The sequence below is a fragment of the Pogona vitticeps genome, chromosome 3 (genome assembly GCF_051106095.1).
Source record: "Pogona vitticeps strain Pit_001003342236 chromosome 3, PviZW2.1, whole genome shotgun sequence".
NCBI classification, from domain to species: Eukaryota; Metazoa; Chordata; class Lepidosauria; order Squamata; family Agamidae; genus Pogona; species Pogona vitticeps.
In genome coordinates, this window is record NC_135785.1 from 52,015,496 (window position 1) to 52,040,396 (window position 24,901).

The 24,901-nt window shown below is 47.8% G+C and overlaps 1 protein-coding gene across 1 annotated transcript; it reads left to right on the top strand.

Moving 5' to 3' along the window:
• The first annotated feature begins 6,727 nt into the window (after positions 1 to 6,727).
• Positions 6,728 to 19,132, top strand: LOXL4 (lysyl oxidase like 4). Its single transcript, XM_020812022.3, has 15 exons — positions 6,728 to 7,003; positions 8,505 to 8,804; positions 9,942 to 10,108; positions 10,314 to 10,519; positions 12,013 to 12,051; positions 12,399 to 12,621; positions 13,005 to 13,188; positions 13,730 to 13,884; positions 14,265 to 14,432; positions 14,625 to 14,787; positions 15,330 to 15,573; positions 16,093 to 16,208; positions 17,512 to 17,648; positions 17,876 to 17,987; positions 18,105 to 19,132. The coding sequence occupies exons 2-15, from the start codon at positions 8,525 to 8,527 to the stop codon at positions 18,173 to 18,175; spliced, it is 2,265 nt and encodes a 754-aa protein (XP_020667681.3). The 5' UTR covers positions 6,728 to 7,003; positions 8,505 to 8,524; the 3' UTR covers positions 18,176 to 19,132.
• Positions 19,133 to 24,901: the final 5,769 nt, after the last annotated feature.

Genomic DNA, 24,901 nt, shown 5'->3' on the forward strand with positions numbered 1-24,901 from the left:
CCAGAACTATGGCTCAGTTGTGCCTAGTGGTGAAAACAGATATAACCTGGAGACCATCATTTGAGGTATTACCCAGGCAGGACTTTGGGGGCAGACGTCAAGGTCCCCACTCAACAAGCAGGACCCCATTCACCCACCTCAGTGCAGCAGGACTGGCATATTAAACTTATAAGTACAGTGAAACATCATCTTAAGTTGTAGCAGGGGAGTGGGGTGGGGGGTGGGGGAGATGATTCAGTCCAGAGCCTGGACTCAACTGCACAGTTAATGATGGATCAGGCAGGGCTTTGGAAATGTATCTTTTTGGACAACAGCTTCTGTAGTTCCTCAACCAGCCATGCTCCATCTCCAACAATAAACACATGAACTCCACTAGTTGAAATGTAAAGAGTTTTTCCAAACACAGGGATCAGAAAGACAGGCCTGGTGTTTTTTTTTTGCCCCCCCCCTTTTAGTTTCTGAGCAGAGACTGCAAGCACGAGCACACAGTACTGACACACATTCCTGGGGGACATCTGGGGGTGCTCTCTCTCCCCCTTGCTGTCACTGCACTCTCCTCCACAATTTCTCACTGCCAAGCTGTTCCAGTAGATATGCTCTCTGGAGAACAGTTTCAGCTTGGAGAATTCTGAGGCCCAGATGCCTCCTCACTCTGAGGGGAGACAACCTGTACCCTAGCCGGGCACACCGTGTTCTGGGGAGCACCTGCCATGCTGCCATGCTGAGAGGGTAGCAGAGCTCCTCCTGGCACTTGGCATGAGGACAGCATTTGCTGCTCTTTCCATTTTATTACCTGAGGTGCTGCTGAGAATCTCACTTTCTCACAGGAGTTATAGTGCAGGTTGGGTAGAGATAAGCTAGAACATTCCACAAGCCATTCATGCTGAGGCATTTACCACAGTGGGAGAGGAGGGCTGGTAGAAGTCACCAGAGTACCCGCCTTCCTGCTTCCCTGAGGATGAGACAGCAAGGGTCTCCTGGTTGGGGGTGTGTGTTCAATTTTGCCTAAACCCACCACCACTTGAAGTGATAAGAGTCACTCCACCTCATGGGAGGACTGGCTTGTGAATGTGTGGGCATGTGAATGTAAAGAATCTTATTTTTAACAAATTTGTGCACATTTGTATGCACCCACATTCATGACATCCTACAAAAATCTTTGCACAAGTGCTTATATGCTCATCCTGAAGCCAGCAAAATTGATGCACATATTTAAAGCAAAGTGTGTATCTTTCCACACAGTGCACCATTAATCTTCGCAACTTGCAGCCAGAGGACTGAGATTCCTAAACATAGTTAAAAGAAATGACTAGGCAAAAATGATGGGGAGACAGGAATATAAGTGGCTATTATTAACTAAGGCAGACAGGAAATAAATCCCAAGCCTGACAGTATCCCTAGTCAATCAGCTTCTTGAAGGTGGAGATGATTGACAAGAAGTCAAGCTCTTTATTAGTGTTCTGAATTGTTACCCTCCATGAAGCAGGCTTCCCTACTTGGTGGCCTTTAGATGTGAGTAGTGCTGCCATCATCCACAGGAAGCATAAATACAGACCGTGCTGGCTGGGGATGATGTGAGTTATAATCCAAGGTATATCAGAGATGTGAGATTGAGGAAGGCTGAAGTTCCACAGTTTTGCAAGTGGCAAATTGGCTTGGTCATCAGGAGATAAGATAAGCAGTTCTAGTTCCAGCATTAACCTTGACTTTCAGTTTCAATGTTAAGGTCCTTCCCACAAGGAAGGACCTTAACATCAGTCAGTGGTTCAGTCTAGCTCAATACTGTCTAAAATCCGTTGATAATGGTTGTCTAGAAATTTGAGCAGAGATCTTTCCTAGCCTTCCCACAAAATGCCAGGAATCAGGCCACATCTCCCTCCATGTAAAGCGTGTGCCCTGCCTATGATCCTAATCTCTTTGTTAGAATATTATAGGTGACAGGTGTATATCCAGTAGTATTCCCATCCGAGCTTAATGTGTGTGTGTGTCTCTGTGTCTCTGTGTGTGTGTTTGCACACAGGGGGGCATAGCTTAACCTGTTGGCAAAGAATATAACTGCTTAAAGTGGGCTAGCCATTTAGGGAAATGCACCTGTAAAGGAGAGTTCAGCATTCCCAAAGGAACAACTAGGGCATTAAAGTCGGGAGAAACATGTAGGCAATGTAGGCAATTCACTTACATTCAAAGGTTTGGCTAAGTGGCAGAGGGTCAATATGTGTAACGTCACAGGAACATACATCATGGAACCCTCCAGTGGGTACCCATGAAAAAAGTGCAGTCATCATATCTATGGCAAGGGACCCATGAGGGGAATGTATCATCTCCAGACTTAAAAGGAAAGTACCTCAAAATGCCAGATGCAGGGGAGGGGTATCAGGAGAGAGGTCTCCTGTCATCTCGTGTGCTCCCAGAGGCATCTGGTGGGGCCACGGTGAGATACAGAAAGCTGGACTGGATGGGCCCTTGGCCTGATCCAGCAGGGCTCTTCTTGTGTTCTTATCATGCACTAGGAAACCAGGTTCATAGCTGAGTTATTTGCATGCTATAAAAGTGAATCTTTACTGGAACAATATCCATCTGTTTTAGTTTTGGTTGCACTAGTTTTATGAATAAAGTGTAGAATCTAGAAAGATCCCGATGGAAAAACAAAACAAAACAAACCCTCTTGTTCCACTACAACTCTCAATGCTTTGAAAATTGGCCTCCTAACCATTTGCTCAGTGTGCAGTCTGCCCCATGTCAATGGCTCACAAGGAGCAAGAGCATCACAGAAAGAAAATGCAGCAAACAGATCCATCATCTCAGTATATGATAGCAAGAACCAAAGTATTCTGTGAGCAGCTATAGTCAGGGGAGTAATTCTAGGGAATACTAAACAAAGGATTTAGAAGGGATTAGTGAAGGCTTAGCAGCTCTTTCTCATTATTATTGCACCCATTTAAAAAATAGTCGCACAGTGCAGACTCCTTTTTATGGTGCCAAATGTGACAGGATTGCTTCTTACAGCCTTGTACTTAGGAGGCAGAATGGTGGGAAAGATAAACTTTTTTTTCCAAATGAATGAATGTTGCACTTACAGGAGGGGAACATTTTTCCTGTTTGTTACATCCATATTATGCTTTTCTTCCTGTGTGCTCAAGGCTGCATACATGGCTCTCCTCTTCTTCATGTTATTCGGACAATAATTTTGTAATGTAGCCTACGCTGAAGCAGCGTGACTGTCCCAAGGTTACCCTTGGGAGTGCCAAGCCAGAATTTTAACCACTATGCCAAACTGATTCCTTTGCACCTTACGATTTAGATGTAAATAGTTTTTTCATCAAAATGTGATAAGCCATGTTGAAGGAAATGGACATCTGCTCCAATTTCCTGCCTGATGAAACCGATGGAAACCATGTCCATGGATTAACCAAAATAAGGATTCTACTGAGGAGGGAAACAAGGACTGGGCTTACCATGAAACAGATTCTGAAAGGAGTCTAATTTTCCAGATGCTACCACTAAACCATTTAAAAAAAATAGCATGAACTCTATGCTTACATGCAATGAGGCTGAACAGTCTTCTGCATTTTCTTTGCTGATCCTCGTGGCTGCAGTGTGTGTGCCATGCGGCTGATGATAGATGCCTATTCTCTTCTGCAGAAGAAACACCTTCTCCTCAGAGTGATGTGGCATGTATTCTGATTAATTCTAGACTTGCTGGAAGGAGGTGAAACATACTGATCTTTAACAACAAATAAGCCAAGTTTGTTTGCAAAACCTCAGACAGTGGAAAGAGTATCTTCCAGCTCTTACTGCGCCTGGCCTCTTAGCAATCTGTGGTCCATCACCAACTTGCCTAGGAACATAGCTATCATTGCTATGTATCTGGTGTACAACCTTGGCAGGAATGATCAACCAAAAGAGAGAACTGTCTGTCAGTCACAATTGTCATTCATTCACACACAAAGGCAGAGAATGTCTATGGCAAAACCTGTGAAACAGAGGCAGGGTTCTTAGTTTTGCACTTAACTCCTTATAGTAATGGGAGGGGAGGGGAACTTGATAAGGTAATTGGGCATGGGGGATTTAACCCTTTTCCCATAAGCTGCTACTCTCTGATAACTCTTCTCTCCAGTTCAGTTTTCTCTCCTGTAGCCTGCTGATAGATTGATGGTGCATTTGGCTGGGGAAGGTGACATGGTGGAAAGGTTACAGAAGGGAAATCAATGAACAGAGCAAGGTTTAAGTTCTCTCCCTCCTGCAAATGCCCCCCCCATGCTACCATTAGTAAGAAAACAACATTTGCTGAAGTACTTAATTGTTACACCCTGTGGTGGATTAATGTAAAAAAAGCATAACTGAGATGAGTCGCAAACCAAACATTCTGCTGAAGTAGTGGAAGGATATCTTGGATGGACATTACTGTGAATGTTCATTCAACTTTTATACAATCTCTTAAGCTCACAGTGGGACTCACTTTCCCTCCCTTCTGCTTGATGGATCATTTGACATTAAATCCTGATCTCAGTTCTTATGGTTCTTTAGGCCTTTTCTTCAAAAGGAAAAAACAAACCCCACAACTATACACCTACCTCCGCTTTGACACATTTGTGATTTTCTGAAATGTCTTTAAAGAAGGGGTGTGTGCGTGTGTGTCTGCATGTGTGTGTGTGTAGTGATGAAAGCATTTATATGGTCAGTTCTGTGCTATGAGATTCTCTATTGCAACTTTGTTGATCATGGGATTGCTGCGGAGAAAAATCTCTTTGCTGGATGTACCATGCAGATGTGTCACTTGAAGGTAGCTGAATTTATATATACATATATGTTTGTGTGCTTTTCTGTTTGTGCACACATACATATGTACACATACACATCTTTCCTTCCCCCCCCCCAAGTCTTTTTTCCTAATCCAGGCAGAAATGCCTCCACTTCTACCAGTTCTCACCCATCTCAGAACACACAAATACAAAAGCCATCCCAAAATGCATATAATGCAATGTGCGGGGGATGGTGTTTGCAATTTTTTGTTTCTTTATTTTTAAATGGGCAGTCCTTTATTTTACAAAAGATCTTTCCTGGTGCAGATAGGGATTGCTTACAATGCATTCTTGCTGGGACAAGTGTGAAGCTTACAGAAGCAAGTTGACCTCACTCCCAAGGACATGGCAAAATGCTCCTTTTTATTTATTTATTTATTTTTAACTCAGCCCTTTTACCATTAGAGTCTTCCAGTTGAATGAGAAAATACAGGCATAGATCAGCTTCCTGAGCTTCAGTCTTCCTTGGTTATAACGCTGTTCTATCTCAAAATGTTTAAATCTAAAGAAGTTTAGGCTTCTAAGGTAGAAGGTTGTTCTTTATGCTTTTAAGATGGGATGCTGTGTGCTCAGCAGAGTCCCTGCATCTATAAATTACTGTGGGGTCAGGGCAAGTGTGTGTAGCCTTTAAAGCAAACAACTCTCATTAGATTTGGAGAATATCTTAAAAGGATAAAGAACAACCAAGGCTCTTGTCTAAACTTCTTTAGATTTAAACATTTGGGTTCATTTTGGGATAGAACAGCCTTATAACCAAGGAAGACTGTGAGATGCAAGCACTGGGCATTTGGACAGCCTGTAGCAGAGCTAAGAATGACCTCTGTCCCATCAAGATCAATGGCAAGTTGGAGAGGAGAGAGGAAAAGGTTCAGTTCCTGGCTGATTTTTGGGTGCAGAAGGAGCGATTCCTCACAGCTGCTACTTTTATTTATCATTTATAAGAAGGATTTTTTTTATGAATCCCCTTCAGCCAGAAAAACCCTATAGAGCTGCTTATGAAGATTGATGATAAGATAGACCCCTTGCCTTCCGGCTTTCCTCTAAATGCCACCACATAAATGGAAAAGAGTTTGGAAGAGAGGAGAGAGAGAAAAATGAGCTCTGCAGCCCAAAGTTTCCATAGGTGTTCTTATTGGCAGGAAATCCAAAGCAACTCTAGAACTGTTCTGTCTCTGTCCAATGCTCAAGGCCAGATTAGTTTCCCCTTTTCTCGGAGGGGGGGGCAAGGAGGGGCACATCTCAGGGCATTAGATTTCCCCCTCTCCCATTTTAAAAGGAAATATCCCGCACAAACCCCACTGTGCCAGAGCTTCATTCCATAGCCATCCCTTCAAGGCCAGTATGGCCTTTCAGTTTGCCCAGGCTCGGTGGTCCCACGGCTATCCTGGCTCACCACCCCAAAACACCTCTTTGCAGCCAATGAAATAATGGGCTTTTGCAATGGGGAGTCAGAGACCCAGGGCTCAGCCTGTCTCAATTCCTCTCCTTCCTCCTTGCAACACAGAATCTCTCCCACTCTCTCTCCTGTCTCCTGTCTGGCTCTCCCTCTCTTTTAACTGCAGTACCTCAGGGCAGCGATCCAACAAGTGACCTTTGGGTTTCCCGGATGAGGGAAAATACTGATGCTCCGGCTGTTGGACTCTTGCTTTGGCCATAAGGTTGAAAGGAGACAGAGGGTCCCTTCCGAGCAGTGGGAAAAAAAGCAACAAACCGGTGGCGGGGCGCTTCACCCTCTTAGTGGGCTCTTTGTGAGGGCTCTTTGCCTCCCCTCCCTCCCTCTCTCCGGAGCACCAAGGCGGCTAAGGCTACCGCCGCTTTCTCTCCCCCCTCCACCCCCACCCCCACCCCACCCCACCCCACCCCACCCCGTCCAACCTCCACCGTCCGCCCCCGGCACGGTTTCGTGCAGGAGACAGCGCGGAGGGGCGGCTGCCACGAATAAAAAGGGCGGGACGGCGCGGACTGCAGACGGAGCGGACTGGAAGCGACTGCCAGGCGCCCGCTCGGCTCATCTCTGGCTCTTGCCGCCCCCTGCGTCTCACGCCCGGGCAGACTTCGCCTCTTGGCCGTCCCCGCTCCGCAGCTTCTCCCCGCAGCCTTCGCTCCGGCTCCTGCGCTCCCTCTCGCGCGGCTCTTCGCCCTCCTGCTGCCGCCGGCGGTGGTGGTGGTGGCGCGCTTCCCGCTTCCCTCGTGCCCGCAAGGTGAGTAAGGCGGTGGGTCCGGGCTCGGGGGGCTTCAGGAGGGACAGAGCGCCCGCGGAGCAGGGAGCCTCGGCCGCCCCTTCCGCGCTATAGGGCAGCTGTGTGGCCCTCTCTCGTGGAAAGGAACCGCGGGCGTCTCTTCGGCAAGAGACTTCTCGTCTCGCAAGGGGAGGCTTGGGGCCAGAGGCCGAGAAAGGGGCGGCTGCGCTGAGGCTCCCGGGCCCCTGCGCCCGCGGACCCCCGGGCCCACCTCTCCGGACGCGCCTCTCCTTTGCGCGCAAAGGCAGAGAGACCGATCCCGGACGCGCACGGTTCTGGAGAAGTTCTCTCGGGGGACAATTGAAAGTCCCGGGCTGGGCACGTGGAGTGTTGGGTTTGTCGCCTGAACTTTCTCACCTCCGCCAAGCCCTCTTCAGTCTCTCTGTATTCATTTGCATCCCGCCTTTGATCACCCTTTTATCCTTGAAGATTTGCGGCTTTTTTTAAAAAAGAAAAGTTTTTGTATAAAGCTATTGTTCGTTAGGTGTTAGTTTGTAATCGCTTGCTATGGTCTTCTGTTCCTAACATTTCCGTTTGCTTGTTGAACGTTTTCTCCTGTTCGTTTATTAGTATTTTAAAAAAAAAAAAAACTAGGAAATGGGTTTGTAAATGTTAACCCATAAAATGGGTACCCATTGCGGTGTAGTGGATAGAGAGACGGACTAGGACTCTAGAGACGAGGCTTCGAATCCCCGCTCAGCCATGGTCACTCATTGGGGGAGTGGAACTGGTAAAAACCACACCTAAACATCTCAGCTTGAAAAGCCCTGTTAGGATCAATAACTGAAGCACTTGAGGGTCTCCCGGAGAAAGTGTGGGATCTAAAGTGTAACCAGTTGATCAGTCGATTAGCAGTAGGATCGATCCTACTGGTCCTACATCTAGGATAGTAGAGCCCACCAGCCACATCCAGAAAGTGCCATGGATCGGATTTGGGGTGTGTGTGAAAAGTTGAAGGACTCATTATCTGAACTAGTTTTCATCCCAGCCCCATAACATTATGGGATGTGGGGAGAGAGAGAGAGAGAGAGAGAAGAGAGATAAAAGATCTATCTCAACTAAGGGAGGCAGGGCTCCCCCAGTAAGGCCATCTCCTATTCCCTTCAGACTCTCTTCCCCACCCGGAAGCTTAATTATCATTCTCACAGATAAAAACTGAGGAGGGTTTCCTGCCCAACAATATATTGCTATGAGCTGTCCCTCTTGGATAGGAAAAAAAAGCTACTTTGGGGTGACCTGTTCTTCAATAATACACCAAAGATGTACTTTTGATGGATTATTGCAGAATGCAGCAGCCTGCATTTTGGACTCACCTTGCCAGTGGGGAACTATGCTGATGATTGCCTGAATTTCAAAATTTACCTTCCACCAGAGTAAAGGATTCCTGCCCCACCCATCAGCAGACAGTTCCTTCCCCCAGAAAGCCATGATATTTTCTAATCCCCTTCCTTGCTTCTTCCAGGTATCTCCTTTATCCCTGGAATGATGATGCTCCCTCTGGCAGTGAATCACTTTACACTCCTCCACTTCCTGGCATGGCTGGTAGCACCCAGCTGGGCACAACGCCCTCAAATTCAGCTGCGACTCGTGGGGCCCAGGAGCCAAGCTGGCGAAGGGCGGCTAGAAGTACTGTACAACGGGAAGTGGGGGACAGTCTGTGATGATGACTTCAACATCCATGTGGCCGGCGTGGCCTGCAGGGAGCTGGGCTATGATGGGGCCGAGAACTGGTCTCACAGCGCCAAGTATGGACCAGGAGATGGTAAGGAAGATTCTGAATGGGAGGGGCACAGTTGAGAGAGAATGTGCTACTGGGCTCCCTTTGGGGCAACTATTTACAGCATCAAAGCTGGAAACTTCCAATGCGAATAGATACTGCCATTGCGCAGGTGCAGAATACAGGCATGTCCTTATTAAAATAACCACAGTCAGTTCCAAAGATGGGTAATTCTGTTGCTTGGATTATACAGTACCTTTTAGACTCCCATGAGTTCTAGTACAAAAAGGGAAACATTTCCTGTTTCTTGTCCATTTCATGCATTTAGATCATGATCCCTGGTTAGCAGTATCTGAGTAGTACCTTCGCACATCGAGGGTACAGGACCCCCCCCAATAACTACACTGATGTGGGGTTGCCAAGACCTTTTTTCAAATATTAGCTGAACAGTGACTTGCAACGGGTAGGAGACTATGGCTGGCACATCTCATTTTGATTCCTTCCAGCAAGAATGTTGCTTGTGGTCTTTTGGTAGGAAGTCCTTGTTAAGGTTCACTTTAGCTCTGTTTACTTCTCCCAGTGCCAGATGCTTTGCCAAGGAGAGAGAGAGAAATGCCAGCCTGGGATAGCACTAGTAACACAGAAATTAATTCTGAAATATCTGCTCCTGCAGGATTCTGGCACGCCTTTCTTAAACAAATAAACGTCCTTCTTGAATGTAAACTTGTCTCCGGGGCAAAGGGTAATGAAATGCCAGGCACAACCCAGCCTCCCATGTTGCATATTTAGAGCACTTAATACCTAATATGCGTTTGCTGTTTAGTTGAGCCATTCCATCTGTCCAGCAGATCCACAACTAATTCATGGAGGCTTGCAGACAGATTGACCTGATCTGATCTGTTTCCTCCTCACTCACCCACCAGCCCAGTGAAATTGATGTGATAAGTCAGGTCTTTATCTTGATTGACAAATCCTTGTTTTAGTGTCTCAGAATTTTGTGGATTGGACAGCATTCCACAACTCAGCACAATAAGCATCCTAACAGGGAGCTGTGGCTCAGTTCATCTGGGAAGCGCTGGTTAATTGAAGGCTGGATCATGTGAGTCTTTCAGGAAGGGCAGTGGCAGTGGTCTACAGAAAAGACTGGCCAGGGCTCCTAGTTCTGACCTTGTGTACTTACAGGTCCCATTTGGCTGGACAACATGCGCTGCTCTGGCACCGAGAGCTCCCTGGCTGAATGTGAATCCAATGGTTGGGGTGTGAGTGACTGCAACCACAATGAGGACATCGGTGTGGTGTGCACAGGTCTGCGCAGGCCCAATCTCGCCACTCCACGGCTTCCAGGCCAGGTGAGGGCCCCTTATTGGGTGCTGGAGCTGTTATTTCTCCTTCGCCAAAGGAGGGCTTAGAGCCCAATCCTGAACCTGCTTCTTCGGGAAAGTCCCACACATTTTAATGGGGGTTTCCCTAAGGGGGAAAAGATTGAACTTAATTTGAGACAGAGTTCACTGCGGGTTGACAGCTGAAGTAACATGATTAATTTGTTTTGGCCAGGGCTCCAAACTGGAAGAGGTACAGATTAAGCCAATCTCGGCCAGGGCCAAAATAAGTTCCCCCATCACAGAAGGAGCTGTGGAAGTGAAGGTCCAGGGACGCTGGCGTCAGGTGTGTGATGCTGGCTGGACTCGTAACAACACTCGAGTGCTGTGTGGAATGCTGGGCTTCCCCCGTGAAGGGCGGGTGGCCACTGGATTCTACAGGTAAGAGTACAAGGAAGGGAGGGAGGGTTGAACAAGATGAGTTATCGGGTGCGCATGCAACAGCATGCATGCATACAGCATGGGAGCCAATATCCTGTACATCACCATGGGCAAGTTCTGGGTGCCAATCTTCCACCCCCAGGATCTACTATGATCCAGGCCACCCAACCCCCAAATGAAAAGAATTGCAAGAAAAAGTCAACACTAGAAGTGGCTGACATCCACGTTTTGTTTTGTTAGTTGGGTAGGGTATAGGAAAGCCCAGGAGAGAATAGATCCCATGGAACACACTTTGTCCACCCTCACTTTATGTGTGTGTGTGAATTAAAAGGATGTGCATGTATTAATGCAGAGAGAGCTGAGGGAGAATATTGGGTACATATATATTACTCTTATACATTGCACCACATTAAAGCAACTGCTGTGCAAGCTGTGCACAAACTGGTGTGTGCGAATGGATCTTGGGGGCACAACGGCTTCTCTGTGTCTTACCTCAAATATCCTCTCTGTTTTTCACGAATGGCCTGTCTAATTCCTGTGGCTTTGTGGGTTCACTTTCTCCTTCACATTCAGAGGAGCCCATGTGCCTCTGCTTTTTTTTCTGCCCTTGTTTCATCTTCTGCACCCCACCTACCATTCTCTCTATAAATACAACCCTGCAATGAGCAGGTGTGGGTGCCAAGCCCATCTCACCATGGGGATCGGCCAAACCGCAGTGGGGTAATTACAGAGAAGACTGGGCTGACCCAGGCAACTTCCCAAGGGGAAACATAACCTGCTGTTTCTGGCTCTAGGCCTCTGTCTCAGTCCTCAGAGACTTACTTGGAGTCCAGTTCAACATATCCCCTAAAGCCAGTGCGAGCTATGGACAGATGTGAACCTGTCTTACTCAACCACAAGGGTCAGTACAATTCAACTAAGGATGCCAGGAGCCTTGGCAAGTCTGCACAGGACGCAAGGGGCAGCTGGAGTCCTTGCAACACTTGCCATAGCATCAGAACTTGCTCACAGGATCCATCATCCATTCTAAGAAACAACAGTTAACAGAGGAATTTGCTTTATAGTAAGTGAGATCATTGGTCTGTCAAGCTCAGTACTGTCTACACTGGCAGGCAGCTTCTCAGGATTTCAGACAGGAACCTCTTCCAGCCTTAACTAGAAACTGACCCTCACACATTGTGCATGGAAAGTATATGATCCAATATTGAGCGATAGCCCTTTCTCAATAGGCAAAAGCTTTGGAACAGGAACTCGTAACACTTGTGTGCAGGATTACTGTCTTTTCCAGAAGGCTGCTTCCCTTATTTTTCCATAAGATGTACTATTCTGTTGAAACAGATGTTCAGAGTGAAACTAGAAACACCTCCTGAAGAAAACACTGGTATAAAAAGGCCATCTGGACTCATATAGAAGTAGCCCAAAAATAAATCTAGTCATATTCTTAACGCTTCTCCTTGCCCCCAACACTGATATCTTACCTTCTAACCTTTCAGGAAACTCTGGAACCAGAAGCTGAAGGATCCAAGGTCCAGGTGAGACATTTCTTGGTTTTGTCCTTCTGTCATGCAGTATTTAAAATGAAGGGAAAGGAGGTTTAGGGGTGCTAGGCCAGGAGAGCATCATCTGAAAAAGCTAGGTTGAAGCTGGATGTGCAACATCCACAACATCCACATTGTATTTAGGGAAGGGAAGCTTAGGAACACTGTGACAGAGTCAAACTGTGGGTTACAGGGGATTCATTCATTACTCCTTCCTCATGTTTCTGTTACAACTGATCCCAGTGTGTGTCTCTCAGCAGTGAATTCACTAGCACCAAGGGAAAAGTGGCTGGTGAAGGGTTCCACCTGCCTGCCCATCACCTCCAATCCTTCTTTTGCAGCTTAAAGTCCCTGAGCAAGAACAACACATTCTGGATCCATCAGATCAACTGTGAGGGCACTGAGGCCCACCTGGGTGAATGCAAGCTTCAGGTGGCCCCGAAGGCACGCAATCGCTCGGCCTGCCCCCATGGCATGCATGCCCTAGTCAACTGTATAGCAGGCCCCGAGTTCCAGCCCAGCAAAGTCAAGCTGCCTGGCTCAGCCAAGCCTAGGCCTAAGGAGGTAAATGGAAAATGACACGTTTTCTGTTGGGGGAAATGGCCCCATATTTCCTGGAAAGCAGGCCTGACGGTACAAATGCTGATTTATGTGGTGGAACTCTCAGACTTGCCAGCAAACTTTTTGCTGGAGCAAAAGCCAAACTATCTTTCTTTTGGTTCTCTTGTCTTCATCTGTACAGCTTGGCAATTACTTTTTGGGAGGGAAAGCTATAGGGATTCCTTGGCTAGTGGATTCTGAAAACTGTAATCCCAAAAAAGTGGCTTTGCCAAGCTCTGTAGGCTACCACCTTTGGGAGGAGATGAATCCTGAAGTCCCTCTTAACCGCCCTTCTTCTGAGGCACTTGTCTTATGTCTGCCCCTAATCCGTCTCTCTGTTCCTGCAGAAGCCTCAGGTGCGGCTCCGTGCAGGTGCACACCTAGGTGAGGGGCGTGTGGAAGTGCTGATGGGAGGCCAGTGGGGCACTGTGTGTGATGAAGGCTGGGACCTGACTGCGGCCAGTGTGGTGTGTCGGCAGCTGGGATATGGGACAGCACAAGAAGCCCTTTCAGGGGCCCAGCTGGGCCAAGGTGAGAGGAACACGGGGGCCAGGGAAAAATTGTGGGGATCACTAAAGTAGGCTCCAGGAATCAGAGCACCGGCCATAAGGAGAATCAGGACGAGGACTCGTTCTGGGTGGGTTGTCCATGACTTAGAAATATTCCATGGGATATCACATTCCAACAGGGGAGAGAAGGACATGGGAACGGAAATCCTGCAATTCTGTCGGAAATCTTTCTTGCTAAGAAAATAATAGTGGGTCTGGGGAGGAAAATATTAGATCAAGGAAATCCTAGAACATGTAAAGAGTTGGGAAGAAGAAGAGCCAGGCAAAAAAATAAGGTGTGTCTAGGTACCCAGTATCAGTGAAGGGAGGAAAGGATGGGCCATTCATAGCTTTTTTTTTTTAAATAGCTTTTTGTACAGTAAGTCCCTGAAGACTCCAGCCAGCATTGTCATACTAGCTGGGGAATTATGGTAGCTGCAATTTTTATCAAGCTCTGGCCACATTGTGGCACAGTACACAATCTGGTGACTGTTCACTCTGGCTAAGAGTCGCTCCTGTTACAGGTCTGGGTCCCATCCACTTGACAAGAGTGCGCTGCAGGGGCTATGAGCGCTCTCTGGCAGAATGCAGCTCCCAAGAAGCCAAACAGACTGGGTGCCGGCATGAAATGGATGCTGCTGTCCGTTGTAATGTGCCTCAGACAGATGCCCACAAGCAGGTAAGACCCACTGTACCTTGGCAATAGTCCTGTAGCCAAACAGGGAATGTGGTGAATAACACAGGGAGAAGACTGGATATCTTTCCAGACACAAATAGGAGAAGAGAATCTGATAAAATACCACTAGCCAAACCTGAATTCAGAACTAAAATGGGAAGTACTCTGGCCACAAAAGTGACTTGCATTTGGGGGGGGCGGCAAAGATAGACTGCTGTTGCTTGATCTGTTTAAGCACCTGTGCTTCACACATCTCAGGACTCCTCTTGGATTCATTGTACATCGGTGAAGATGGCACAGCCTTGAGTACACTGGCAACCCCCCCGTCTCCCTCCATTTTTATTGCTCTACCCCATTAACCCATTCCCCCCTCCCCAATTTAGGTACGTCTGGCCGGTGGACGCAGTCCAGAGGAAGGTGTGGTCGAAGTACTGATGCCCAGGGGAAATGCCCTGCGCTGGGGTGCCGTGTGTGGGGAACACTGGGGACTCACGGAGGCCATGGTCGTGTGCCGGCAACTGGGGCTGGGCTTTGCTAGCCATGCTCTCCAGGTGAGTGCAGACCTGTTGAGTCGGATGCAGATGTAGCCGATCACAGAAGGGGTTCCTGAGACTTTCTGCTCGGGCACCCAGTGGAACATGTGAGGAAAGAGGCTTCATGGGAGACACTGCTGCTCATGTCCCCCTATTTCAGGGGACCTCACACTCAGACCCCCACTCATTTGCCTCTCTTCTCTTTTCCAGGAGACGTGGTACTGGCAAGGCAGCTCAGATGCGACTGAGGTGGTGCTGAGTGGCGTGCGGTGTAAAGGCACAGAACGTTCCATCCAGCAGTGCCAGCACCATGGGCCTGCGCACTGCCCGAGAGGAGGGGGCCGTTTCGCAGCAGGAGTCACCTGCACTAGGAGTGAGTGCAAATGGGAACTGAGCAGTCTGGGGATGCTTGGAGCTAAGCATGTGGGCTGTTACAGTATGGCAGCCATCTAGGATCTCAGACTGGAAAGCAGCCATGGTCAATTGACTTGCCTCCTGAGGGAAGGGAGAATGAGCCTTGACACACAATGGGGATCAATATGTAGGTGAATGTTGAAGGCCATGGCACCATGTGGACTGGTTGTAGCTCAGTGTTTAGAGGTGCTGTTTTCTATGCATTTTTGAATACCAGGAACTTCCAAGTAGGACTAGAGAAACTCGTGCAGGAGGCCCTGGGGAGCTGCTCCCCCTCAGCGGCAACAATATGAGTCTAAATGAATCAACAGTTTCACTCAGTGCTAGGCAGTGCCTTCCATGTACCCAGATGCATATCTCTGGAGAATCTAATGTGAATGGATAAGGAGAACCAGTCATTTGGGCTCAACGTTCCTCCCATCTTCTCCACAAAGTTGGGCATTCTTGCATCATGGGACAACAGCATTTCATGTTTTCATACACTTTCACTTCTTCCTGCAGGTGCCCCAGATTTGGTGATGAATGCCCAACTCGTACAGGAGACAGCTTATCTAGAGGACCGCCCATTGCACATGCTGTACTGTGCCCATGAGGAAGGGTGCCTTTCCGCCTCTGCTAATCACATGAATTGGCCCAATGGTTATCGGCGACTGCTGCGCTTCTCCTCACAGATACACAACTTGGGCCGGGCTGACTTCCTGCCAAAAACTGGCCGCCATGCATGGATCTGGCACCAGTGCCATAGGTAGAGGGTATATTTTCATACATTATGGCCAGCAATCCTGGCATTACTATTTGAGGGATGCTAGTGCCTTCTCCTGCTTGTTTATGTTCTGGAGGAGAAAGCTAGATTTCAGGAAGCTGTTCTCAGTTTCTTTTTCCTGCAAATTAGCATTTTCTTTAAAATTGTGGTCCAGACACTTTTTTGTCCACCAAATCTAGCTGTGTCTGTTCTCTGTGTTCCAAAAAGCACCATTCTGCCCCAGCATGTTGCTTTGTGGTAGGAGTTGTTTGTTGCATCTGGGAAAATAGCAACGATCACACCAGGGTTGTCATTATGGGCAAAGTTTGGAGGCAGAACTATAATAGCTGCTGAGCCAACAGCCACGCCTAACCCTCCCACACTGTCCTGTTTCATGGATCAGCAGCTGCCTGTTCCTCCCTACCACCACCCCCCCCCCCTTATCCAGCTGAACTCCTTTCTCCTGCACCCTTGCCATTTCCCTGCCCTACAGCAGCCTCTTGATCCTCTTTCTTCCCACAGACATTACCATAGCATTGAGGTGTTCACGAACTATGACTTACTGACCCTCAATGGCTCCAAGGTGGCTGAAGGACACAAGGCCAGCTTCTGCTTGGAGGACACCAACTGTCCAGATGGTAAGCAGCTGCTCACGGTAGAGACCAGAGATGGGCACTGATCACAAGGGTTGGCTCAGACTGTGATCTGGAGCTTTGGAAGATAGCCCTCTTCATCTCAGACCAGTTTGGAACCAAGCTGCTCCAATCTCATCCTGGAAACTTGACTCAGAAATCTAAAGGGTTTGCATTCCATTGGCAATCAGGGGAAATTTTAAAAATTGCTATAACGCATTTTCTTCATCATCAAAATAAGGTGAAATCCATATGCATAGTAGCCTTTCCTATCTGCCAAAAGGTAGACAAACTGGCACATCTTTCCACATAAGTTTGATAAAGCAGAGTAATGTCTAAATAGGGCTTAAATGTCACCAGGCAAGAAAGCTGTGAATTTTCAAAAGTATACATGGAGAGGTTAGGGAACTGTAATGCTTGCAAAATAGTTTAGAGCTTTTTTAAAAAATGAAGTCTAGTGATGCCAGAAGAATGGCCTTCTTGCTATGCAATCTTTGCTCCCCTCCAAAGCATAGCAATTGTGAAGGTTATGAGACAGTCTCAGAAGATTAGAAGGTGAGGCTGACAATCACTTATCCAGAAGCCATCTGAAGTAGCCAGATTTGGCTCAGGCTTTATTCAGATCAAATGGAGATTAGTAGTACAGGGATCTGTGACAAAAGTCAGAATCAACAACTAACAGAAGCAGTTGCTGCTGCCACCATGCCAATCCCTACAACAGTCCCAATCTGGGATTCTTTAGGAATGTTGAACTACAGTTATCAGTGATCACTATCCCCAGCCATGCTATCTGGGACTAATGGAAGTCAACCCCAGGCAGCACTCCAAACCTCTCTGCTTCTGTTGCCTTGTGGCACAGTGGTTAAACTACTGTATTGCAGCCAAACTCTGCTCACAACCAGGGTTCAAGCCCAAGTAGCTGGCTCAAGGTTCACTCCACCTTCCATTTTTCCAAGCTTGGTAAAATGAATATCCAGCTTGCTTGGGAGTGGCAGGGGGCAATGTGTAGCCTGCGTAATTAACTTGCAAACCACCCAGAGAATGCTTTAAGCACTATGGGGCAGTATATAAGCAGCACACTTTGCTTTTTGCTTCTTTACTTCTGCCAGTGTATTAGCTATAGGCAGATCAGTAGGGGGATAACTCCCCTGAAATTCTAGGGTGATGTGTCTACCCTTGCTAACTCCAGAGGTTGTCCTTGATTCAAACAAAGTAAAAATGCAGCAGCTTCTACAAGCAGAAGTTCATGGAAAAAGAAGTAGGTGCAGTGGGCTCTTCTTTGTTACTTACTCCATCATCCTCTTTACAGGATTGCAGCGTCGTTTTGCCTGTGCCAATTTTGGAGAGCAGGGTGTCAGTGTGGGCTGCTGGGACACCTACAGACATGACATTGACTGCCAGTGGGTGGACATCACTGATGTGCCACCTGGGAGTTATATATTCCAGGTAAGCATGGGAAAGATGCCTAGCCAGTGAGCTCTGGAAACAGAGATATCCCTTTCTCTGATGAGTCCAAAGAGTCTTCATGACAGTGAGCCAAAACATGTTGACACTTGGTCTTTGGTAGCTTTTTTTTTTTTTAATTAACAGGGTGGGTAAGGCAGACCAGTTCTGGTCTCCTCAATTATAGGCCACCCATCCTACTATCTTCCCATTTCTCTCTGCACTTCTAGGTGGTTGTGAATCCTAAGCATGAGGTAGCCGAGTCAGATTTCTCCAACAACTCTCTTCGCTGCCAGTGTCAATATGATGGACACCGCCTCTGGCTGCATGGCTGCCGCACAGGTACAGACACAACTTGAGAAACCTGTGCTGCTATCAAGGAAGGCACAGTGTACCTGCACTGGCATTGCATTTTTTCTACTAATCTAGACCTCTCTTTCTCCCTTCCTTCACACGTAGGTGATGAATATGGCGTCATCGCAGCCTGGGATGAGGAGGCACAGCAGAGACTGGCCAGCAACTTGGTTTGAGGCAAACTTTCCACAAGGAATTTGGATTCTCACATTTTCCTGGGCCAAGATTTGCTTCAGGCTCAGAGCAAAACAACAAGAGCTGTGGCAGAGCTACAGCTAACTCTGGATGGCAAAAGAACTACAGTCTGCTGAAAGGTTATCTCTGCCAGTCCCCCTTCAGTCTGCTTTGGGATGACAACGTGTAGCAGCAGCATACAAACCCACACTCCCCTGTCACCCCTTGGCCCACTTACTAAAGCCCAACCGGCCTAGTCTGCTTCCGGTCATTTGTTGATACTGGCAGCTATGGACAGACACAGGGCTGCAGTGGGGGGAGGAGTGAAAGGCACAGGCTTCACCCCGACAACCAGCCAAGAAAGTAGCCGTGCTGAGCGGAGGTGTCTTCCTCTTGCTTCTCTGGCAGGAGGGGTGTGCAAGCAGCACAGCCCAGAACAACTACCTCAACCAACTCCATGTGCTGAAGAATTTGATCTCAGGAGCCTGGCTTGTTTGTGGACTCATGAGAGGCTGCTGTGCCTACCACTCCCGCTCACCCCTTACCGTGGGCCCACTGCATGTTCAAGGGACCGAGGATCAACAGGCACAGAGAGCTGTGAGTCCAAGAAGTCACACTAATGCTTTGGTCATGGCCCTAGACAAAGGAAAAAAAAGAGATAAACCACCAGTGTCACTGGTGTATGTCCACCTGATCTCTATGAGACCCCTGCCCACTACAAGCTATACATGGGATGTTCCTTAGGCTTAAAATTACTAAGGGGTTGTGGAAAAGGGCCTGGTACTATCTGTGGAATTATTTAATGTGCAATGAACTGTGATGGCCAATAACACGGAGGGGAAAGCATTGGACAGGGCCAATCACTCAGGGAAGAATCACAGTCCCTCTTCACCAAAGGGCTCTTTTTGGTGCCACATTTCACGGAGCTTAATTGTGTCAATAAAGGCTTTTTGAACCAAGCAGTGGTGTTCATGCCTGAATTCTAAGGTACTGGGAAAACACACTCAGGTGTTATAATCATCTTTGGGGAGGGGGTTGTTTCTTCTCTGCTCTGAGAGATCAGCTCTAGGCCCCCCACCCATGAGGACCTTGGTGTTAAGTTGAACATGGAAAGAGTGTGGTCCTTGAGGAAAGAAACAACACCCATCATTCATAGAAATAGGATATGGAGCACATAGAGCTTGCTATGGCCCAGCCTCTCCCTCCCTAGATGCAGCTTCCTGAGGGGTAACTGGGTGCAGCCAGGTAGTAGATACAGAACTATCTGGAACATGGGGTGAGGCTGTTGTCACATGATTCGGGTCAACAAAATTGATAGCATACATGGTCAGAGGCACAGCTTCTGCACAGTATAAAAGAGGTCACAACAGAGTGACACCTGCCACGCCCATCTCACTCCCTTGCAGTGATCACCTTGGCACAGAGCACAGCCCAGATAAATGGCAGATGGACAGCAGCAGCTTGCAATTCATCAGGCACCATAGGTTGGGGAGGGGGCAGCTTCTCCTGTGTCAAGGAGCGAAGAGGAATGGGTGGGAGTGATTAATGCCTGCCTGCAGCAAAGGCAAGACCCTGCGGCCTTATCGATTTCCAGCTCCTGCAGCAGAGCTGTGCCAAGATGAAAGCTTTCCCACTTCATGTCTTCTTCACTCCTTCCTTGTTTGGCTACTGAAAATAAAGGAGGGTCTGTCCCCACTCTTACTTCTGACCCACAGTAGATCAATATGCAGCCAGAGCCCTGCTGAAGTGACTTTTTGTAACTCAGATCCAAGCCAGCCCAATAGCTTTCAGAGCGTATCTTGACCTAAGCAAGTAAGTAGCACATGAAACCACTCCACAAACATACAGTACACATCTAGTACCTCAGGAAAGTGAATGGAAGGAGTGAGGTATGGGGACAGACGACTGGGGACCAGTTTGATCACCAGAGCACTACTCAAAACATTTCAGGAAGCTTTTCAAGAAAAAGGATGCAGAATATAAGAAGTTCCAAGGAAGACAAGAAACAATTCTGTATTTAAGATGTACAACAGCATGTCATAAACTCTATGAGGATGGCTGTTGTAGGTTTTTTGGCTGTGTTCTGGAGATTTTTCTTCCTAACGTTTTGCCAGTCTCTGTGGCTGCCATCTTCAGAGCACAGGAGCTAGAACTCTGTCTGTGTTCTGGAGTTCTAACTCCTGTCCTCTGAAGATGCCGGCCACAGAGACTGGCAAAACGTTAGGGGGGAAAAAAAACCCTCCAGAACATGGCCAAACAGCCCAAAAAACCTAGAACCACCATTGGATCCCAGCAGTGAAAGCCTTTGAGAATACATTGAATGCCTCTATGAGGATGCCTTGGTGGCCTTTCTCTCCAACATCCATTAGCTGTTTTGTCAAATAATAATATCTTGGAGATGTAACAGTGAATGGATATTGCGAGGAACATTTGAGAACTTAATCGTTTCTTGTCCTAGCACCATGTCTCCATTGTCCAAGACTTCTTTGGGTAATGAGGAAAACACTGCATTTTGCTATTGCCAATCAACACCCTGCAGGATGGACTCCAAGCTGAGCAATTTGTTGAGGCCTGGCTGAAGGAAGTGACAACATTCATATAAATCACTGCAGGATGTAAGACACCTTTGTGATTTCCTCCTAGATTTGGGGTTTGAGTTGACAAAGCAGCCTAGCAGGTATTTCGGAGCAATGGCCTTTCAAGAATGAGAAATGCACATGGGATAGAGAAAGCTTCCACATATCAATTCAGACTACTGGTTTTATAGCTCTATATCGTCAGTGCCCAGGATGTACAATGACAGTGTATCCCGGAAACAATTTTCTGATCCCAAAATCCTCTGGGGACTCCAGAACAAGACATATAAAATGCCTGGAATTTCACTTCCAGTTTTGACAAACAAGTATTTGGAGGTATTAACACTGTGGGGGTGTCATGTGACTTTTTAATCACATGAATCTAGATGCTTTCAGACCCAGTAAATCTCCTTTTTTGGCTTGAGAAAAACCTCTTTCTGGTGGGGAAGCTGACAGGACAGGGAGAGCCAGGTGCAGTTCCTGGAGCAATGCCAATCCCCAGTCTGCTCTGACTGGCAGCAGCTCTCCAGAGCCTCAAACAGTCATCTTTTCCAGCCTTACCTGGAAATGACTAAGATGGAACCAGGCATCATTTGCATGCACAGTGCATTTTCCACCACTGAGTGAGAGACCTTCCTTTCACAAGTGACAAGCAGTACACTTTGGGCTGGAAATGAACAGTCCGAATGCTCCTATGGCCCATCACCAGTGGCCATTGCTCAGAATCAACTAGGAGTGGCATTCAGGCCAGCCTTTTGATTATCTGGAATGAGGTGGGCATTTGTGGCAGAGAAGGCAAAACTGTTGTATGTATCAAGGCCCACTGTGTATCCCCTCAGCTCACCTGCTGCTGTGAGGATCTGGGTTGCAACAAGGCTTCCCCTGCACCACTGCCCTGGCAGCTGCAGGATCAGGGCCAGCTTGGCCTTAGTGTTTGCAGGATAAAGCCCTGACAGGTCAGCAGCTGCTGGGGCTCTCATGAGGCCCACCTGAGAGTCCTGAGGGAAGGCCTACTTAAGGAAGAACTCTCTCTTCCAGAAGCTGCCTCAGCAACATAGGTCTTTAGCTGTGCTCCGGGTTCCAGTCCTACTTGGACTGATCCTCAATTCCTGCTCTGGCTCAGTGCTTCCACTCCTGTGGCCCAGTTCCAGGGCTCTGATTTCCACTCCTGTGCTCCTATCCCAGCTAGTTGGACTGTGTGCTCTTGGCTGTGTGCTGGTGCCCTTGTTGAAGGCAACTGTGCACCCAGCTGCTCATGGCTGCTATGGACAATACCATCCCATTGCCAGTGTTGAAGTTACGATTTGTCACATACAGCACTGATGTTACCTGTCTGTCATGGGTTTGGAGGGAAAGTTCCATCCTATGGGGAGTGGAAGGCGGGACATCAGGGGGAGGAGCTGTACTGTATATATGTTTGGAGCTGGTGTGGGGAGTGAGGAGTGGGAGTCTGTGTGTCAGACTGAGTACAACTGTGTGTCAGTTAGTACATACCTGATAGGTTCAGGTTTCTTTATAGGTAGCCAGAACTGATAGGTTCAGGGTCTGTGCTTTACTTTAAAGTGTTCTGTGTGAACCAAACTGTTGTATGTATGATTGAGACTAAGCCACGTTACAGTATCTTATTTACCTGATCTTTTTATTTACCCTGTTTGTTATTTAAATAAACCTTGTTCTTTTGTTTAGTAAAATCCATTCCTGGTCTGTGTGACTCCTTACAGGGAATGGTTGGTGGCAGCATAATTAAAGTGTGGCATATTCCAGTAGGTCTGGGGTTGTCACATTGATTGGTGTCCAGCGGGTGGGATACGACTGGTCCAGTTGTCCAGTGGTCCAGCAAAGCCTTGGCAAGTGTGCCCAGAGCAAGGGGGGTCTAGTCAGGGAAAATCTGAGAGCGCGTAGGTAATCTTCTAGGCTTACCTCACGGGGAGGTACGCTAGTGGAAGAACGTGCCAACTCAGATTGGGGAGACTAGATTAGGGAGCTCTGAGGCAACCCGTTTTGGCGGGAAAGGGCTGAGGCAAAGCTGAGTGAAGTAACAGTGATCTCGCCTGTCTGCTGAGAGGCCTAGCAGAGGGGGTGAATTCTGCCTGGCAACAGTTGCAAGTTAGTGCTGAAGGAACAGCAGCAATCTATAGAAGGCTGGTTCTGAGGCAAAAGGAAAAAAGTTGTCGTTTTATTTTGAGGCTTGACTTTTGAAGGCAGCCTGTTCTGGGGGGATTATGCCCTTGACTCGAAGTCAAATGGCAGAAATGGGGGAAGTAAGAGACCCACAGGTAGACCAAGGTTCTGAGGAGGAATGTGGCTCAGTGCAGGATGAGAGCACGGGAGAACAGAACCCAGAACTCAGAAAAATGCTCCTAGCCCAACAGCATGAACTGAGGGTGAGGGAAATGGAGGAAAGGGAAAGGGAGAGGCAAAGACAATTTGAATTGGAGAGAGAGAAAATGGCATTTGAGCTGAAGAAGCTGGAGATAATGAGTAGAAATAGTAATAACAATAATAATGAGGGGAACCCAGGGAATGGGGAAGGCAGCCTGTCTAAAACTGACCTGAAGAAATTCCCTGTGTACCACAAGGGAGATTGCCCTGAGGTGTTCTTTTCCCTCGTGGAAAGAGCGTTTGTGGACTTCTCAGTAAGGGAAACTGAGAAGATGACCATTATGCGATCTTTAATCAGTGGCAGCCTGGCAGAAGTCTATGCAGAGATGCCAGTGGAATTGCTGAAAGACTTCGCTGAGTTTAAAAAACTGGTGTTTGCCAGACATGGGATAAATGCGGAACAGCTGAGGCAAAGATTCAGGTCACTCACAAAAACACCAGAGCAGACTTTTACCCAAGTGGGGGCCCAACTGGTGAGGTTGCTAGAGAAATGGCTGTCTCAGGAGGGGACAGAGACCTTCCAGCAGCTCAAAGACCTGATAGCGCTGGAACAGTTTTATTCAGTCCTGCATGGGGAACTGAAGTTCCAGGTGAGGGAGAGGAAACCGAAATCAGTGGCAGAAGCGGCAGAGATCGCAGATTTTATTTACCAAATAAGAAAGCCCTTAGGTGCTGAGGGGAAATCTGTAGGTAAACCCAAAGAAACCTACAGCAAGTACTCTCAGGGACCAGGGAAAAACCAGCAAGGGGGAGGGGCCCATGTTGAAGGGAAGCCCTCAGACATGAAACCACAAAGATCTCGAATTTTGGAGGGAAAACCAAAACCAGATGAGAAAGACTCCAAGTACAGCAGAAAATGTTATTTCTGTCAAGGAAAGGGCCATCTAATCTCAGAGTGTGAGAAATTAAAGCAGCTAAAGGGAAATTTGCCTCATGATTTGGGTGGAGCCAAGCCAAAAGCTGTGTTCTGTGTCCAGACAGAGCAAAGCTCCTTGCCATTGAGGGAGCCTGTTACCATGGCTACTCAATCTGGAACAGTTACATCTGCTGATCAGGCTGGGGAAAATGGTCCTCTTGTAGAGGTCAAGCGCTGCTTACTAGTGAGGACAGATTCGCAGTTGTTTGAGACCGCAGGGGTGGACGTAGGAATACTTGACCATCAGTATAGGGGGCTAAGGGATACTTGTTCCCAGGTGACCCTGTGCCATCCAGACATTATTCCTGGGGAGTATATAATCCCAAATGAGAGCCTGAAGGTGGCAGGGATTGAGGGGCAGGTGATCTCACTGCCAGTAGCTGAGGTACCTGTGAGCTTTCAAGGCTGGAGGGGAGTTTGGCAGCTAGCGATTTCATCAACTCTGCCAGCAGCCGTGCTCGTGGGAAATGACCTGGCTGAACATGTGAAATGGGTGCTAGTGATTACACGCTCACAAGCCACCAAGGGGACAGTTCAGGGGGGTACTGAAGGGCCCGAGGCGGAAGCAGATGAGGGTAGTTCCGAAGCTGTGGTGGAAACCTTAACCACAGACAGCAAATTTGGCCAAGAGCAAAAGGCAGACGCCACTCTCCGAAAGTGTTTTGAACAGGTGACAGACACCCAGCTAACACCTGAAACCCCAGCGAGATTTTGTGAGAAAAAGGGAATTTTATATAGAGAGACCCTGAGGAATATCTCAAAAGGGGGAGATGGGATCAGAAGTCAGCTAGTGGTACCTGAAAAGTATCGCCCCATGATCTTACAAAGGGGGCACTCTGACATGTTTGCTGCGC